We start from the raw sequence: 20,388 nt of genomic DNA on the forward strand, positions 1-20,388 counted from the left end.
AGTCACCATCAAGAAGACAAAATGTGGTTAGGCTGGTGAGATTTGATCTTAGTGACCTATTCCCTGGTGAGCAACCTATTTGATAATGTCTTAGAACCTTGCATAGAACACAAGCAAGCTCACATGATTCATATGCTTTGTGACAGCCATCTTCGTCCCGTTTTTAGAAAACCAAAGCCACATGTTCCCATTTACTGGTATGTCACCTATTATTCACAAATCCTTAGGCTTGACCCATCATGAAACTTTCCTGGTCCTTGAAATTCTTAGATAGTCCTCCTCTTAGGAAGAGATAGAATAGAAGGAAAAAATATATTGAGCAATGTTGCCTTTCATTATCAGAAATGTTTGAGTTCAAGCATTAGAATTAAAGAGAAAGGGAGATGCTACTCAAGGTGAGGATTGAGATGATAAAAGTGGTGTTGGGGAATATTACCTTCCCAAATGAGTTACATATGAAAGGTCAGGTAATAATATTAGGACCACAAGATAAAATCTTATGTTTTCATTACAAGATACATTCTCTCTGTGCTTCAATTTCTTCATTATAAAATGGGAATAATAGTGCTATCTATCTCATAGGATTGCTATGGTAACTAAATAAAATAATGTGTGAAGTGTTATGTATGTTATTTGTTGAATGTATGCAAAAATCTCTATGAATATAAACATATCTTAATGTTAAGGCTTGATCAGTTGAATTCCAATGTCCAAATCAGTTCTTTTATATTTTCTCATTTGATAATTATAGCAGTTTTGCAAAGTGTAACTATTAATGCATCAAGTTTCTTATCTGGAAAATGAGGACAATATCTACTCTGGTCTTTTAAATGATCACTTATCTCTTCTGAGCCTGAGTTTCCTCATCTGAAAATTTGAGCGGGTTTGGTTTATCCTTTTCTAGCTCTAGAATGCTTTAGCTAGCATAATTTTGAAAGATGGAACACACAAAAATTTTTAATGTATCTTTATCTTTTGGCGCTTTGGAAGTGTGGTTGATTAGGTTCCCTAGGTAGCAAATTCCGAGAGAGAAATTTGCTTGCAAAAAAGTTTATTGGAAAGTGCTCTCAGGATCAACCCCTATGAAGGAGAGAAGGAAGCAATATTCCTTCACTCCCTCATAGGGAAGAACTAAACTGTGAGCAGTCACAACAAAGAGATCTGGAACTGAGTTGGCACTTCAGAGATTTCTGAAATTGGGGCAAGAGGACTGAAACTTTATACCCCTGCATCAGCCATTCGTTGGGTATGGACTGGCCCAGGAGGTAGCTGTGATCTTAGGTGAGGTGGTTCTTGTTGGCCCAGGGCACCTCTTGGAAAGAGATCAGCTGAAAGTTGTGGCCACCATCTTCCTGCAACTAGGGGAGTGAATCTTTCAGTGGAGGGGGCAATCTGGATGGCACATCAAGGCATCCACCACAGGGAGTAAATCTGACCTGCAAAGTGGAAGCATGGCCGGGTCGATTAAAATCAAAAGTGCAGAAGGACACATTGACACATGAGGTAAATTTAAGATTTTACTGTGGGAATTAACTGTTATCTTTTGTATTCTCCATAGTATTATGCAGTTGCTTGGTGCATTTCCTTCACCCAGTGGTCCTGCCTCTCCTTGTAGTTTGGTGAATGAGACCACTTTGATTAAATACTCCAGGCTGCCAACCATAAACAAGCATAGCTTCCGGTACTTTGTCCTGGATAACAGTGTCATCCTGGCAATGCTGGAGCAGCCTCTTGGAAATGAACAGAGTAAGTTTCAGCACTTCGGGCTTTCTCCACAGCTATATCATCATATTCATCAGTACGAGCAAGCTATTTCCTTCAGGGAAGGAAAGAATGCAAATTCTAAGCAATTGTGAATTTGTCAGAAAGATGTCTAGCTGTGGGATAATAGCGAATGAAAAACGGAAGGTCAGAAAATGGAATATACATATTATATAGAATCTTTTAGAGGCCCTTAATGTGTATCTGGAATATCAGAAAAGACCTCTATAGTTTTATAAAATATTTATTTTAGTGGGCCATTTTCTGTTGTTGTTTTTTTACTGTGTTTAAAAATCATTATTACTTTTCCTTTCTTCTTGAACTTTGGATCCTGCCCCACTCCACAGTGTTCTATTTCAGTCACTGGTCTCACCCTTAGAGGTGGAAATTTGAGGAGTCGTCTTTGTCTTGCCTATTTTTTTTCTGTGATTCCCTTATATAATTGATTTCTACCTACCCAGTGACTCTTTTCTTTTCTCTTCTGGAGTTGGGCAATTATTAAAGGCCCCATCTATTCCATATTAAACTGCTCTCCCAGTATATTCAAATGCAGGGCCTTATTATTTCTTACCTAGATTATTGCTGTGGTTTCCTGTCTGGTCTGATACACTCTCCTTCCAATTCCGAAATTTGTTACCCTTATCTCCATCCTTCTTGCTGCTACCATTGTATTCATCCTCAAATACAGATCTGACCATGCCAGTGCCCTGAAAACCCTTCAGTGATTTTCTATGGACACAACATTCACTGTTTTCCTCTTCTTCCTCCCCTAAATATAAACCATCTCAAAGTATGTGATTACCACTATAAGCAAGACTACTGAAAATACATTTTTTTTCCTGATGTATGTAAAGCCAGTATATAAAGGAAGCATGTTCTCAGACTCTTATTGCTAGAAAGGCGAAAGAAAGTGAAGGTTACAGAATCTGTGGGCATACAGGGACCCAGGGAATCACCTAGTGTACAGTTCCCTTATTTACAGGTGAAGAAACTTAGGCTTGTCCACTTGAGAAGTATGACTAGAACTAGAATCCAAATTTTCTGAACCTCATACCGTCCCTTTGTTATCATTGCCCCTCAGTGATAGGGTTTTCTCACTTAAAGATTTGCCTTCTTACCTTCGCAAAAGTGAACGGGTCTTAGAGTCCCATGCAAATTCTTGAGAGAATATATAAGTAGGATCTCATAAATCCATAAAAATGAAAAATTAGACATTTCCCCGAAGTTCAGGGGTAAATGAATATCATCATAGGTTTCCATTGTGTTGTGGTAAGATACAGAGATTTTAATATGGAATAGATGGAGCTTTTAATAATTGCCCAACTCCAGAAGTGCTGGTCCCAAGTCTTCTCTCTTCCTTCTCTATCCCAAACCTAGGGTTTGCTTGAGTCTTATTCCCTGTCTTCTGCCTAATTTTATGATTCCTTCTACTCCTAAACAGCCTGCTGAGGAGTCTGTAAAATCCCAGTATCCCCTCTGTGTGTCCTGGCCTTTTTCAGATTTTTTTACATTTACATTTCATCAGAAGTCTACCAAAAATAAAAAAAAACAATTAGGATTTACAGATTTACAAAGATATCTTAATAGTTTATTGTAATAGCTAATAGAGGAAATGAGAGAGAATTGTCAACAACTTTGACTCCCCCACTGGAGACTAAGAAAGGAAATAAGAAGAAGGATCTGGGTTACTCAGGAAGTCCATCCTGAGTTCTTTACCTACCTTTTCCTGCCCCTGAACTTGCAGTGGGATGGAACAGTGCCTGCCTTCAGTGGACAGTGGTACACAAAGACATGGGTGAATGTAGTAGCACTGCAAGCAACCAGTCTAGTCTGTCTTCCTGCACTTGGGTTATTCCCAACATTGGAAGTTAAAAATATTGGCCAGGACAGTGTTTCTCAAAAATGTGTATGTGTACCATTGGAGGTATGTGAGATGAAGTTAGTATTTTATGTATTTTTAAATGTGTTAAAAAATACATAATTAGCACACCAAAATTATGGTTTTCTATTTAAAATAGAGATATACAATTTCCTTTGAAAATAAATTTAAGTTAAAAAAAAAAGGAAAGAAAGTGGTTCATATAAAATAAGACTACATGGATATGAGAAACCACAGAGGTGGTACACAAAGGATGAAAGTTTGGGAAACACTGTGTTGGGCTTTATTAGAAGCTCTGCAGTTGATAATAGGTGTATTTTAAATGATTGTCTGAAATAAAACCTTTTACATCTTTTTATTCTAGATGATTTTTTTCCCTCCGTCACTGTGCTGGTTCGGGGAATGTCTGGAAGACTTGCATGGGCACAACAGCTTTGCCTTTTACCCAGAGGAGCAAAAGCAAATCAGAAGGTATCCATCAGAAGTTACAGGGAAGTGACTAGGCGTGAGTGTGTGGATATGTATGTGTGCATGTGCATGTGTGCACATTATGATTTAAAGGTTAAAAAGTTCCCACAAAAGTCACAGAAAAAAATAAATAGTTTTTATCTTAACCAGGGTCTCAGTCAGGGGCTTTATATTTAAATGATCTTAGGAGCCTAGACTTTTAGATTCACTAATTACTCTTTAAAGACATCTTCAAGGCAGATGTATTTTTAAAAAGCTTTCCAGGTGTTTCTGGTATCCACTTATAATTAAGAACTACCGTTCTGAACAATTGTCCTTTTCCCCCCCTGGGCAATGTTAAATAAATATAATAAAACTCAGGTGCACGCCATATATGAAAAGAGTTTGGCTAGACCTTTGATCTCCCTGGTAACAGGACTTGTTTCAAATGATTTATTCCCATATAATTGGTAATGTGCTCTATAATTTTCTTAATATGCTGTATAATTGAATGAAATCTTATTTTCAAGTGGCACAGTTTTGTTTTTTTTTTAATATATTTTTATTGATTTCAGAGAGGGAGAGAGAGAAACATCAATGATGAGAGAGAATCATTGATCAGCTGCCTCCTGCACAGCCCCTACTGGGGATCGAGCCCGCAACCCAGGCATGTGCCCTTGACCGGAATCGAACTTGGGACCCTTCAGTCCGTTCTACCTACTGACCAAACCAGCTAGGATGCAGTTTATTTTCTTTATAACATTTGTAATTTTGTGAATAAAATTTGCTCATGGGAGAAAAGAATTGGAAAGTTCAGATAATGAAGAAATTTTAAATCACCTGTGTCCTCTTTAGAAGTATATAGCCACTGTTAATATTTTAGTGGATTTCCTCCCAGTCTTTTTTTCCTTTCTGTACACAATAACACTTAAATAGAATGTGAGTCATTTTTTATACTGCACATTGTAAGTTTTTACTTAGGTTACTAAAAATTGTTTAAAACATGACTTAATAAAATTTCACTAGCATTTAAGGGCAATTAGAGTATGTGTCTAAAACCATTTAATATCTTATATGTCTCTGTTGGGTGAGATGTGTTCATCTCTCTGAGAGGAGCACATGCAACATCATGAGGCTCACATTCTGTCAGTAGTACTTAAGCATTGAAGACTGAGAAGAAAGGAGATTAGGAAAGGACCTGAAATTTGTTGATGGTTTAATATGTGCCAAATACATTTTTATTTAATCTTTACAACATTCTTTTTAGATATAAAAACAGAAGTCTCACAGCTTGTATATGTTAAAAGTAGGGATTTAAAGCCATGAAGACCTAGATTTGGTGCCCATACTCTTTCAGTTAAGCCATACTAAGATTCTAATTGAACTCCCTGAGTAGTGATGCCCAGTGGACCTAAATTGTACTTTATTCTATGGAATGATTTGAGAAGTCTTGGGGAAGAAGAAAGTTTGAGCCTTAAGCTCTGAAATGCCTCACCCATTGGCTTTCCAACTGAACATAGGAGATTCAGGCCTGGGCAATATAGGTCCACAACCCATTTATCAGTCACAAAATCTATAATAATTTGATGAACGATCTTACAAATATATAATAGAGTACACCAGTACACAGGCTATTTATCAAAGGTAATTGCAGATTCTTACTGAGTTCTTGTGTTATGTAATCCTAGAGAAACATAGGCATCTAAGAGACCAGGGAAATGCATGTCATTATAGATGGCACCAAATGTAATAAACATAATGTTATTTGTTTTATTTTAACAGCTTTTTGTGCCTGAACCTCGTCCAGTTCCTAAAAATAATGTTGGATTTAAATATACTGTGAAACATCGACCATTTCCTGAAGAAGTAGATAAGATTCCTTTTGTGAAAGCAGATCTGAGCATTCCAGACTTGCATGAAATCGTCACTGAGGAAGTAAGATGAATTATTGTCAGCTGTTGTTAAGAGAATGACTATAAACATTCTTAAACAACTTCCAGGCTTAAGACACTGCCTTTTTTTAGTGTTACTGGAGGCAATTCATAAGATTATTTGGATCTCTGTCATCCAGGAGGTTATATAGTAAGACAAGTATAGATTGTGGCTGACTGAACAGAACTGGCGTCTCTTAGAGAGAGGTCACTGGGCTGCATAGGCTGGTCCATGGCAGGTTTCAGTCGTGTGGTGACATGATCAGACTCTAGTGGAGGACATTTGGAGAAAGGAGACCAATTCAGAGACTATTATGACAATCCAGGCAGGAGAAAGGAAGGACTACCTCATTGATAGTGGAAGTTAAAACATTGGAATGTATTGTAGAGGTAGGTCCAAGCTGTCTTGATGAGGGAAGGAAAAGAGCCAAAGAACTTTAGATTTTTGAGCTTGAGTTTTAGTTGTGTTATAATTGAAGATATTGGTACCATTTATAGAAATCTGGGCATTAGGAAGAAGACAGGTTTGGGAAGACAGGAAAAATGTATTTGGCTTTAGATTAATTCAGATAAGTAATTAGATTAAGTAATTGATATTTTCGTTCAAAGGAGAAGAATTTTAAGAAGTTGGGGATAGAGGTGTGTCAGGGCATGAGAGACTAGAGGGCAGAAATGGAGGCTGCCTACCTTATCAAGTGCTAGGGAGATAAGGGAGAAGGAGCACTAAGAAGAGGCCCCAGGATTTTGGCATGAAATTGTACCTGCCCTTTGAGAATAGGTTCAAAGGAGTATTAAAGTTGGCAACAGAGTATAAGGAGCTGTGGAGTGAAAGTTTAATGAGAGGCAGTGAATATAATCCATACTGTTAGCAGTAAAAGGAAGGATACAGAGTGGATAAAGCCTAGTAAGGAAAGGCAAGGCTAGGTTTTTTCTTTTTCTTTTCTTTCAAATATATTTTTACTGATTTCAGAGAGGAAGGGAGAGAGAGAGGGAGGAACATTGATTGGCTGCCTCCTGCACTCCCCCCACTGGGGATCAAGTCTGCAACCCAAGCATGTGCCCTTGACCGGAATTGAACCCGGGACCCTTCAGTCTGCAAGGCCGACACTCTATCCACTGAGCCAAACTGGCTAGTGCTTCTTTTCTTTTTTAAAAAAATTCAAGGATAAGAAGAAAATGAACATGCTTAGTGGTCAACAAGAAGGAACCAGTGGAGGAAGTCTGTGTCTGCTAACACTATAAGATGGGCTAGGGAAATGATTAATAGAGTAAGGCCCTGGAGGTAGTAGGGTCAAGAGTCTATATTATTGTATCCAGACAGGGGATACTTCTGGTAAGACAGGAGAAAAGGAGAGAGTAGGTAAAGGTTCAGAGACATTTAGAGGTAGAAAGGAGGAAAATTTAAGGAGTTTATGTAAACTTTAATCTTAGTTCTTAGCAGTGAAATAGGGAATCAAAGATGGCTCTTAAAATTGCCAGGCAGCCCAGGTAAGGTTAAGTAGCATTGTTTGTAGTGACGTTACTTACTGTGTTGTAAGTAACTTCAGAAGTCCTTAGGATTTGGAGGCATTCAAAAGTCCTTAGGATCTGGAGGCATAAGCAAAAAATTTGGTGTGGAGATTAACAGGAATGAGAATATGGGAAAATAAGGAACAACAGCCATTTCTATGCTTAAGAAAGGGTATTAACATATTTGGGGGTTTAGAATTGTTTGGGAAGTAGATGAAGCCAGAGGATGCTAATGGCCTGGGAAAATATAGGGATGGGTTGGATACTTCCTAGTGATGGAAAGTGAAAGTGTGGTAGCAGGAAAGGGGGCTTATGATTGGAGAAGGGAATTTCAGAATTATAACTCTTGAAAGTTAAGCACATCTGAGATACAAAAGTGTGCTTTATAGAGGGCCAAAAGTTATAAGGATTGAGCAGATTGTAGAAATGCAGAGTGGGGCAAAAGTAGGTTTACAGTTGTATGTAAAACACTTTATTCTTGTATTATTATTTATTAATTATTGTATTATTTTCCATATGAACAACTGTAAACCTATTTTTTTCCCCACCCTGTATAAACCAGGTTGTTAGAAGGATCATTGCTCACCAAAGAAGGTGAATTTTAAACTAGAATTGATTGGAAGGGAATCAGAAGGGTCAGGGGAAGTTCAGAGTAATTAGTGGAGTAATCCATATGGATAAAGACTTCAAAACATGTGGGGGGTCACTACAAAATGAAGATAGACAGTGGTCTGGAAGAGGGATGAGAGTAACAACTCTGCCCCTTTTCTTGAAGGGAAGCAGAGACAATGCTTTCATTTACAGGGTGAAGATGGAGAAGCAATTCTTGAGACTATAGGGGAGTTTTTTTGGTATTTGTTTTAACCTTGAAACATGTTTGCCTGTTTGCATACACTGTATTGAATTGAAACTCAGTGTTGATCTCTGAAAATTATCTTTACTTACTTTGTTGCTTATAGCTTTATTTTCATTTTAGAATTAAGAATGATCCTATATCTTTTATAATAGTTTGAAAAGATTAAATATTTGGCTTCTTTCAGTTAGAAGAGAGACATGAAAAATTAAGGAATGGAATGGCCCAGCAGATTGCTTATGAAATACACCTTGAACAACAAAGCGAGGAAGAATTGAAGAAGAGAAGTTTTCCTGATCCAGTTACGGATTGTAAGCCCCCACCTCCTGCCCAGGAATTCCAAACAGCACGCCTTTTCCTTTCACACTTTGGATTTTTGTCCTTAGAAGCATTGAAGGTAATTTTCCTAAACTTTTATGAGTAAATATATTTGTAAACTAGCATTTAGCTATTGATAACTAAAACATTTTTATGAGAATAGAAAGAATTTAATACATCTAGCTCTGAATTTTTCAGGATAATGTAGGGCCCATATCACACACATAAATGACACCTACAGATAATTAGAAAAAGAATCTTAAAAATCTTTCCCTAGTAAAATTTATTACTGAAAGGATGGGCTGCAGTTGATGCTGCACTTTTAAAAAGGAACAAATATTTGTAAGCCAAGCACTGCTTATGTTGTGCATTTTCTAAGATCAGACTGTGTAGGTTTGTGTCCTGGCAGCACTACTTGCCAGCTATGTGGTCTTGGGCAAATTGCCTGACTTCTCTGAGTCTTAGCTCCTCTTTTACAAAATGGGGGTAACAAAAGTATCCATCTCACTATGGTCATGTTAAGATGCTTTATGTAGTAAGTATTTTGCATAATGTAAGTCAGCCTGTAAGGTAAATATTGCCATTCTTAATTCTAGTATCCTTAAAACAATTTTACAAGGGAAGTGATGCTGTCCTATTTTACAGATGTGGAAACAGGATGTTTTTAAAATGTGAAATCCGCCTGCCTGTGGAGGATTTGGGGTTTGCTGTACCAAGACCACTTTGTTTTGAAAAGCACAACTGAATGTTGTCAAGCAAGAAGTTGCTTATTGCACAACTTGTCCCTTGCCCTTACTCCCTAGCAACTACTTGGTTAAAGGCCATTTAACATTTTTAGGAAAGCAGGGAGAACTTTGTGTCTGATTTTGGATTTCAGCATGTAGATGGAAAATGTTTTATTGTTGTAGAAAAGTGAATTGGTGATGGGGAGTATGAGCATAAAAACTTTTAAAATGCAGAAGAAAGGAGAAGAGAGGAAATAATGAGAAATACAGTGGCAGGAAATAATGAAAAATACAATGGCAAATATGGAAGGCAAGGAACAAAGATACATCCTACAAATAATTAGTGATATTCCTAATGAAGAAAACTGAACAGAGTCAAAGCAGTAATAAAAATATACTAGGAGAAAATTGTTACATCCTGTGGACTGAAGGGAGTTGAGAGGAGTCCTAATAGCACTGTCCCTGAGATTGTAATTTTCCATTCATGTTATCTGTTTTAGTTAAAATTTTTAAGCTTTCAAAAAAATAATGTTCATGCTTTGTCATCTGTGTCAGAACATAGGAAAAAGAAAGTTTCCTGGTTTATTGTATGAACCTCAGGGTATTTGTAATCACTTAAACCTGACAGCACACATACAAAAAAGCTATAAACCAGTCTTATGAATCTATATACAAAAATATGTATATGAAGGAGAATGCTAGTCAAACTGAATTTAATAGCATGTCAAGCAAATTACCTTCCACAACCAAGTAAGATTTATTCTAGGAACTTAAGGAGAGTTAGTTATTGGGAAATACTAGTAAAGTTAATTAAGAGAATAATTTAATTGTATTAGTAGATTAGTCATTAAAACAGTAAGTCAGTATTTAATAGAATAGTATTCATTCTGATTTAAAAATACAAACAAAAAATTAAATAGAACTAGTAATGTAGATCTCTCTAACTTGTAGCTCATGAGAAACTTGAAGTACCCCTTGTTAAAATCAGAGGCAAAGGGTATCGACCTTGACTGCTATATTATTTAGTCAATGAAATTTTTAAAATTTAAAGTAATTGTAGATTGCCCTGGCCGGGTAGCTCAGTCGGTTAGAGTATCGTCCCAATACAACAAGGTTGCTGGTTTGATCCCCGGTCAGGGCACATACAAGAATCAACCAGTTAATGCAGAAGTAAGTGAAATAACAAATCTATTTCTCTCCCTCTCCCTTCCTCTCTCTAAAGTCAGTTAAAATAAAGAAAGAAAATAATTTGTAGATTAATAGAAAGTTGTAAAAAAAAAAATGTATAGGAAAGTTCTCCCAATAGTAACCTCTTACATAGATATAGTTACATCAAAACCAGGAAAGTCTGCCGAAACCGGTTTGGCTCGGTGGATAGAGCGTCGGCCTGCGGACTGAAAGGTCCCAGGTTCGATTCCGGTCCAGGGCATGTACTTGGGTTGCGGGCACATCCCCAGTGGGAGATGTGCAGGAGGCAGCTGATCGATGTTTCTCTCTCATCGATGTTTCTAACTCTCTATCTCTCTCCCTTCCTCTCTGTTAAAAAATCAATAAAATATATTTAAAAAAAAAAAACAAAAAAAAACCAGGAAAGTCAATGAAATATTAAACTAAGGGGTAAAAACTATTGAAAGAAGACAGGTCATAGGTAACATGGCGTTTAATTAGACAATCATAAGAGAATCAATAAAATGGTTAAATGAGAAAATTAAGAGCACCACACAAACAAGTACAAAATTTAATTACTATAGCTATAATGTCTGGTTAAAAATACAGTGTAGCCCTGACCGGTTTGGCTTAGTGGATAGGCCTGCGGACTGAAGGGTCCTGGGTTCGATTTCGGTCAAGGGCATGTACCTTGGTTGCAGGCACATCCCCAGTAGGAGGTGTGCAGGAAGCAGCTGATCGATGTTTCTCTCTCATCGATGTTTCTAACTCTCTATCCCTCTCCTTTCCTCTCTGTAAAAAATCAATAAAATATATATTTTTTAAAATACAGTGTAAAAATACCTAATTTACAGCTGTTGATATTGACAAAAGTTACCCTAACAAACTTCACAGGACCTAGAGGAAAAATTTTAAAAGTTAAGAGATATAAGATGTGCATATGATGCTCCTGGATTAGAAGGTCATCCAGGAGAACAAACTAATGAAATAGCTTACTTAAAAGGACAAGAATTTGGAGGCTTTGCCCTACAAGCTGTATTACAGGATGCTACAGCTCCACAATTTCTTATTCATGATTTCAAAGTAAAAACTCAGAACCAGAAGTTTGTTTGTACATTTGTAGCAAATTCAGTTAGTGGCAAAATCTGGCCTCTATTGACATGAGGCTATTTGTAGTCTTTACTTATTTCACTTAGTGTGAATAATCAGTGTCTTTGGTTATAGGGTGCTGCCCAAGCCCTTGCTAGAAATGTTATGTAATAGACTTTTGTGTTTAAGTTTTTGTTAGATACAAGTTTTTAATTCAGTTGGATAAATACCAAGGTGTGCAATTGTTCTGTTGTATGGTATGACTATGTTTAGCTTTACAAGAATCTGCCAACTGTCTTCCAAAGTGACTACCATTTTGCATTTCCACTAGCAATGAATGATTTTTAAAAAAGTACATTGAAAAGTTTTCTAGAAAGCATGATATGTTATAGAGAAAATAGGATCCAAAATTAAATGTATATGATCTCAATTATCTTTAACAAAAAAAAGGCAAATGCAAGAACTGGAAGGAAGTACACAAGAATGTTCTATTGTTTCTTTAGTTTAAGATTATGGTGTGCTTATTCCTGCCACTTTGTAAGTTTATATTTACTATTTATTAAACCATGAACAAGTATTGCTTTTATAATCAGAGTAGTGAAAAGAGGAAATAATTTCTTCTTTCTTCCTTTGGTGGTAGGAACCTGCAAATAGTCGTCTACCTCCTCACCTTATTGCACTCGACTCCACAATACCTGGATTTTTTGATGACATTGGGTATCTGGATCTCTTGCCCTGTCGTCCTTTCGACACAGTTTTTATTTTCTATATGAAACCAGGTCAGAAAACAAACCAGGAGGTAAGATTTCTGAATTTGAGGGATAATTTGTATGGTTGTGAATATAAAAAATTGTACATGGCTTGTGCTTATCCGTAGTAAGAGATAAGTTATATTTGATGCTTAAAGACTTGTAAACCAGTTCAGAGACTGAATTAATGAAAACTATGGTGCTTGGAGTCCCAAGCCTTGACTCTCAATGAATTAATTTAGAGCCAAGCTATATAGCATGTCTTTCTTCCTCTTAAGAAATTCAGATTCATAAGACAAAAGAAACTAAAATACCAAAGGTTAGCCACAAAAAGCTAAAGCTAGGCCTGATTGCTTTAGAGTAAAACAACACAACGGATATTTACTGAACATCTTCCCTGTGGCTTAACATGCCAGAGTATAGGCATGATTAACAGTCTTTCCTCCGAAGGAGCTCATCTTCCAGGTAATCTCAGAAGCAAATAATTTCAGTTGAGTTATGCATAGTGTGCAGTGGGGAAAATAACACCTGAAATAGCGGATAAAAACAGAAGACTAAGTAAAACATGGTTGTATACGTGTAACAAAGTGAGTAGGAGAAGAGTGAAGAAAACTGTAAGATAGGTGAGAATGAAAAACAGTGGACGGCAAGAGATTTGAAGTGTCTGTTGGAAATGCATAGTGGAAACATGGAATAGGCAGGCTTACCAAGTGTGACTAGGAAAGGGCCAAAGGAAGATTTGTAAAATACAGTATACAGATGTGTAGGGCACTGTGACTATAAGATCTTGGAATTTTACTGTAATCATTGTAAGACCATTAGCTAATCAAATTGAGAACACCTTAAGAAACTTACCAAAGTCACAAAACATCTATACTGTTAGCACTATTTCAAATTATTGGAGCCCTACTAGAAAAGGAGATTGATTTATGAGAAAGTTCTCATTTCATGTAATTGATTCTGTAAGTATTAAGAGTTTTCGCCCTGGCCAGCTTGGCTCAGTGGATAGAGCATCAGCCTCCGGACTGAAGGGTCCCAGGTTCGATTCCGGCCAAGGGCACATGCCTGCGTTGTAGGCTCGTTCCCCAGTGGGGGGTGTGCAGGAGGCAGCCAATCAATGATTGTCTCTCATCATAGATGTTTCTATCTCTCTCTCCTTCTCCCTTCCTCTCTGAAGTCAATAAAGAAATATATTTTTTTTAAAAAGAGTTTGCAATCAGTTAGGTACCAGGGTTATAGGTGTGAACAAGCTCTACAAGGTTTCTGTCCTTCTAGAACTGCTGTTTAATGGGAAAGACAGATGATTAAATGAACAATCATAGAAAAGTGTGCTAATAGGAATATGTTATAGGCTCCATAACAGGAACACCTAACCTGGTTTCAAGAAGTTGTCCTTGGAGGAAAAGACATGTAAGCTGGTATTTGAAATATGCATTGGCAGTAGATAAAAAGTAGAAGCAGGTTGTCACTAACCAAGTAATAGCATATATAAAGGCTCTGGAGATAAAAGAGAACTCTGTCTTTACAAAATTCATTGAGAGTTTAATATGCTTGGTTCTTGGGAGAATGTAGGCTTGTGGTAGCCAGGAATAAGACTGTTGGACTCAAGTTTTTTGGAAGAACCTCAGTAGAATTGGGTTAATTGCAGGGATTGGGGATCTGTTTCGAAGGAAGTCTAATGCGTGGTTTGTATGAGAATAATAGGACTATTTTTCTCCTACTTGTACAAGAAGACTCAAACCCTTAAGGTAATTCAAACTATTTTAGTTTTCTTAGTTGTCATGGGAGTGAGGGCTACTATGAAACAATGAAGATTTTCTGAGGCCTCTTTTATAATGGCTGAGACCTAGCCACAGGGTAGGTTTAGAATAATTTCTGGCTGCCAGCCAGTGGCCTTCAGGTTGAATTTTATTCACTTACTGCATCTTGACTCAATTTTCAGAAAGTGTTTATTTAAAAGTTTCACTTATGAATACAAATTTTAATTGGAAGAAAACTGGAACTGGCTGTCAAATCAGTTTCCTGGCACTTATAAGAATATATGAAAGGATAGGAGTAAACAAAATAGTTACATTACTAAAAAGTGTTTAAGAGATCATGTGTTTGACAGAAGATGGCCTGGCAGTGATACCCAGTGGATTGAGAAATAAATGTAACACCCCATATTTTGATTTTTTCAGGCCCCCTGACGATCTTAACATAGATTAGCATTGTATGAACTATATCAGTGGTATGTGGACTGGCTGCATCAATCTCAGGGCAGGAGGACTTTTAAAAATAGAAATTCCAGGATACTACCCCTGCTGATTCTGATGTAGAAGGTCTGGAGTGGGCTAAGAGAATCTTAGGTTTAAGAATTTCCACAGGTGATTTTGGTACATTCCCTCCGTCTTCCTCCACCTCCCATTTAATTTGTAGAGGATGTCACATTTCCTCTCTTTAGTGTAAGGTTTTCAACAGCATAACTATTGCTATTTTGGGCAAGAGAATTCTTTCTTAAGGGATCTGTCCTGTAAATAGGAATTAGCAGCATCTTTGGCCTCTACTCACTAGATACCAATAGCTCCCCACCAGTTGAGATAATAAAAATGTCTCCAGACATTGCCAAGTGGCCCCTGGAGGGCAAACTCACTCCTGTGAGTACCACTGTTTCAGAATTAGGGGCTTTTCTTTTGTGGACCAGAAAAAGTCCAGTTATTAAATTTGGTACTTAATGAAGAAGAGAGAACCTTCTGGTCCTTCATTTTTTTCTGGAATGACTGCATGCTCTTCTTTGGACTAAGAGACGGATGTTTTTATGCTCTTTTGTTATACCTAACCTTTATTGAGTTTTTAATAGATTTGTATTTTTGATAGCATTTGTCAAGATTTATAATTAAATGATCACATACAAAGGTAATGTTTTTCACTAACCAGTAATCTCTGTGAAGGCAGGAACAAAGTGTTTTTTGTTTACTTTTAATAAACAAGTCTGGTTCAATAATTGTTTTGCTGGGGTAGCGGCGGGGGGGGGCGGGGCAGCTAAGGGCTTTACTTGCTTTATCTCACTTAATCTTCACAGTCATCATTATTATCCCCATGGTATAGATGAAAAATCTGACACAGTGAGGTTAAGAAATTTGCCCAAGGCCCAGCAAGGATTTGAACTCAAATCTGCCTCAAAAGCATGCATTTTTTTAACTGCAGTTGTATATTGCCAAGTTTATTCTGAACTTAGACTTTATTTGTCAAATACTTCCAAACTAACTGATTTTTATGAAGATTCATTTTGATATGCTCTTGTTTCCTTTATTATAGCTGATGAATGATATGTATTTCAGATTTTAAAGAATGTGGAGTCTTCCAGAAATGTTCAGCCACATTTCCTAGAATTTTTGCTCTCCCTTGGCTGGTCAGTAGATGTGGGCAGACATCCTGGTTGGACTGGGCATGTTTCCACCAGTTGGTCTATAAACAGTTGTGATGATGGCGAAAGACCAGAACAAGGTAAAACTCATTAAGCTCTTTGTTTTTTTTCTTGTTTTGTTACTTTTTTTTATTATTTCTGAAAGTATTGCAGATGTCCCCTTCCTCCCTGCCCCACCTTTACTATGAGTTTGTAGTCTTATTTTTAAAACTAATAAGCAGAGATATATAAAGGAAAATCTCCTTCCCCTAATCCTAGTCTTCACAGGAGGTCACTTAATAATAGTTTGTATATTTTACCAGACATTTTTGTGCATAAATAAATGTTATACTAGTATATGAAAATAGAGTTAATTGATATAATGATCACAAACATAATTTCTTTTTTATAGTGTGAATAAACAAATTTCATTTTCTGTAACAGTATTTTAATAAATTTAGATTATCTATAGCAAATAACACAGTTTCCTAACAAATGTATTTTGCCTAATAAGTACAGTTTTCTATTAACAGGTGTGATTTAGAGACTTAGTGGCTATCATTAAAGGTTACATTCTTGGGACATTATATAAAAACCTTTGTAATTTAAGGGACGGAAGGGGACATCTTAATATTTTCTACAATAGGGAAATTAAAAAGCAAAAAACTTAAACAGCTGACTATCTCTGAGAGATTCACAGTCCCATCTCTACAAATCCTCCTGAAGAACTGTAATGAGGATAACAAGTACCAGAGCAAGTTTAAATTTAAACTGAAGACCTTTGCCCCACCTGGCTGATGTTCTTTGTTCTGAGGGCTTCTGCAGTCACTGGAAAGTTAATGTTATCTCTTTGCAGTGGGTAATGCTTGTGTCCAATGCTTTGAATAATCAGGTTCTTCTTTAACATGATTATAGTTTCTCAAGATTTCCATTGAATACCACTGTGACTTGTGATCTGCAATTTTTTTCTAATTTCAACCAAATTTGAATCAAATTATTTGAGGATATACTGTAATTTTAATTCCCACATATTCTTATGAACTTGAGTATATTTATAGACTAAATTCCCATAATTAGAATTGATAAAGGATATGCATATTTTTCAATTTGATAAATATATCAGTTAGATGCTTATGGTTGCAAGTAACAGAAAACATGACCCATACTGGCCTAGATTTTAATGGTCATCTATCGCCTCATGTAACTGAAAGCTGCAGATTACTGTACAATTTTGTTGTCACTTGATCAGCACTCTTGTTCTATTTCTCTTCAATTTTCTTTTAGCTCAGCCCTCCAAGTGTTGGCTTTGTTCCCAGCCTGGTTTCTCTCATAGTGCAAAAAGGCAATTCCAGGCTCTACATTCACATACCACATTAGCCTGAATAGAAGAGATTAGTTGAACTTCTCTATTCCCAAATCCTGAGATACTCAGGGATTGGACCAACCCAATCTATTGCTATGGCAGGAGAGTTGGAATGACCCTCAGAAGAGAGCTATAGACAAGGTAGAACTGGTAGTGAAGAGACAATCCTGCCCACAGTTCACACCTGCTACACAGAGTAGGGGAGGGTGGGCTGGGTATTGAAGCAGTAAACATAGTATCCACTGCAGTAGGTACAAAATGCCTTCCCAGCGTCTAAACCAGGAGTCAGCAAACTACAGCCCATGTCTGTTTTTGTAAATAAAGTTTTATTAGAATTTTAAATAACTTACAGAATACTTGTTTATTTTTATTTTTTATTTTTAAATATATCTTTATTAATTTCAGAGAGGAAGGGAGAGGGAAAGAGAGATAGAAACATCAATGATGAGAGAGAATCATTGATTGGCTGCCTCCTGCACGTCCCCCACGGAGGATCAAGCCCGCAACCGCAACCCAGGCATGTGCCCTTGACCGGAATCGAACCTGGGACCCTTAAGTCCACAGGCTGACGCTCTATCCACTGAGCCAAACCAGTTAGGGCACAAAACACTTGTTTATGTATTGTCTTTGATACAATAGCAGACTTGAGTAGTCATGGCCTACAGTTACTCTCTGATCCTTACAGAAATAGTCTGCTACTCTGGTCTAAATTTTCTGTTTGTCACATCCTCACCAACATTAGATATCTTTCAATCTGTTAGGTGAGAACTTTTCTATTTTAAAGTATGATTGTTTTTAGCATCTTTTTATTTTTTTTCCTGAGAACTGCTTGTTCATTTCTTCCCAACTTTTTTCAGGTTGTTGGTCTTTTATGTACTACTGATTGGACATTTTAATTGTGTTCATTTTAATGGAGAACTATACTAACTCTCAGGAATGCTACTTTTATTAATTCAATCTTGCTGGCTTAGAGCAGATACTATTACTAAAACTTCCTGTACATTTTATATGATATCACTGACCATTGGGGAAGGGGGAACAGAGCAGAGCTGAGGAGCAGCGGAGAGAAACCAGGAACCAAAATGCCTTAGCAAGAGTACACACGCGGACACTTGCCTGCTCCCTTCAGAGGGATTCTAGTGGTCTTGTTTCTTTTGATCATTGCCTCTTCCAAAAAGACTGTTTCCTTAATCTGCTGCATACAGGTGAACCAAAGGCCCTGCTAATCAGAAGTGGTCTGACTTACAGAAGTTTTAGAGACTATGAAATTAAAATTTCATAATTTAAAGTTCGTGTGAAGACATTTAAAGAACATGTAGAATTTATTCTTCTTATACACTAATTGGTTCTTGTTGGAAATGTACCTTCTATTTATTATCACTTTCTTAACCAGTTAAAATTTCACAAAGCAGGATAATATTTGTTTTTTTTTCACTTTTTGGAGCAGTAACATAGTGTTCTCATTCCTAGATGAAGTGATTTCCTCTGAAGATATTGGGGCTAGTATTTTCAATGGCCAGAAGAAGGTGCTGTATTACGCTGATGCCCTTACAGAAATATCTTTTGTGGTTCCTTCTCCCGTGGAGTCATTAAGTAAGAGCATTTTTTGTATGGTGCTATTTTAAGATCTATTTTTGTATTCACTGGTTTGTGCAGTATTATTGCATTGGGAGAGATTCTGAAGTCATCTAAGGCATTCTGCTTCTAAAGCATGATAGCTTTTAGATTATGCAAAGGTACAGGATGTTGGCTCCTCTTAAATTTTTAAAGAAAAGTAGTTAAAGACAAGCAGACTGACCTTCTAATTATATTCTTTAAATAGTGAAGGAGACCCACTTCAACCCATATTTTGTTTTTCTTTAATTATAATCAATACATAGAAGCCTTGTTTTTCAGTTTATTCATTTCACTAATTATGCTTGAGCCCCCACCTACTTCCCTATTTCCTGTGAGAGCCTTTATATGGAACCCAGAGAGTCTTACAATTGGAAGGCTCTCATGATGGCCTCTGGCTTATCTAAAACTGAGCAGGAGAAACTTCAGCAGCCTAGAAAAGATGGTGATCAAAAGTGTTCTTTGTAAGGATCAGGGATGATCATTACTTTTCAGTCAGAACTCAGTCTTATTTTTCCTAGAACCTTTGCTTCTTACAAATTAAGCCCATATCTTTGTACCTGACAAAGCAGTGGGTGGAAGGTTTACCCTTTTCTTCATTGAGGCCATCTGGAGAATGGGATGCCACACATCATATTTTCACTGTCTCATCACCAGGCTAATGACTTTTTGGGTCCTACCTTGGTAGCCTCCTTAACCTTTTACTTGGACCCTTGATTTCCCACTCTAGGCCCCTCCCTATTTCATACTGTGGGGCCAGTGTGTCTCTGGCAATAGTGGCCTTCCATGATCTAAGTCAGTATCTTAGCAGATGTTTGCCTTCATGTCAAGGCTATGATCTACCACCTAATTCTAGAAGCCAGGCCCTATCTATCCTCTCTGGGCCAAGTCCCTGCCTATGTGTCTGGCCCAGCCTGCTTGCACCAACCCAGTTCTCCCACAGCTAGATCCATGTCCTTATAGCAGTTCCCACAGTTGAGTCTTCACCTCCTGTCATGAAATATCCCCTGTGCCAATTGTGCCCCTGCTCCAAATCAGCCTCCTCCTATTTCTTGAGAGTTGTCTTCCTTTGTTTTTTATAGTTCTCTGTGTGTTTGCCTCCAGTCAGATCATTCCTTAATCACAGAGACTAGGATTGCCCAGTGCTGCTTAGCACCATGCTATATGGTTGCTATATAATCAGAATAATTCAGAGATTAGCAGATGGCTTTTATTATATCTACATCTGAAAAGTGAAATATTTTCAAATCTTACTTCAGTTATCCTGTAGGACAGGAGCCGGCAAACTATAGGACACAGGCCAAATTCAGAATGCTAAGAGCAGTTTTTACATTTTTAAAGGATTATCATTAAAATATAAAGAAGAATATGTGATAGAGGCCTATACAGCCAGCGAAATCTAAAATATTTATTACTTGATCCTTGTAGGGGTGAGGAACTTTTTTTCTGCCAAGGGCCATTTGGATATTTATAACAACATTCACGGGCCATACAAAATTGTCAACTTAAAAATTGGCCTGCTATATTTGGTCAAACAATTAACTCACTCCTAATGCCTTGGCAAGTACAGACCAAATGATTTCGAGGGCTTTATACAG

The 20,388-nt window shown here is 37.2% G+C and overlaps 1 protein-coding gene across 1 annotated transcript in view; it reads left to right on the top strand.

Moving 5' to 3' along the window:
* Positions 1–20,388, top strand: part of RALGAPB (Ral GTPase activating protein non-catalytic beta subunit) — an 83,098-nt gene that overhangs the window by 48,810 nt on the left and 13,900 nt on the right. The window contains exons 19-25 of the mRNA XM_006085168.3: positions 1,559–1,746; positions 4,005–4,111; positions 5,870–6,022; positions 8,568–8,777; positions 12,320–12,478; positions 15,749–15,914; positions 18,647–18,769. Of these exons, the coding sequence (XP_006085230.1) occupies positions 1,559–1,746; positions 4,005–4,111; positions 5,870–6,022; positions 8,568–8,777; positions 12,320–12,478; positions 15,749–15,914; positions 18,647–18,769 (1,106 nt within the window). The remainder of the gene's footprint in view (positions 1–1,558; positions 1,747–4,004; positions 4,112–5,869; positions 6,023–8,567; positions 8,778–12,319; positions 12,479–15,748; positions 15,915–18,646; positions 18,770–20,388) is intronic.

Source organism: Myotis lucifugus, unplaced genomic scaffold, assembly GCF_000147115.1.
Source record: "Myotis lucifugus unplaced genomic scaffold, Myoluc2.0 scaffold_16, whole genome shotgun sequence".
Taxonomy (NCBI): domain Eukaryota; kingdom Metazoa; phylum Chordata; class Mammalia; order Chiroptera; family Vespertilionidae; genus Myotis; species Myotis lucifugus.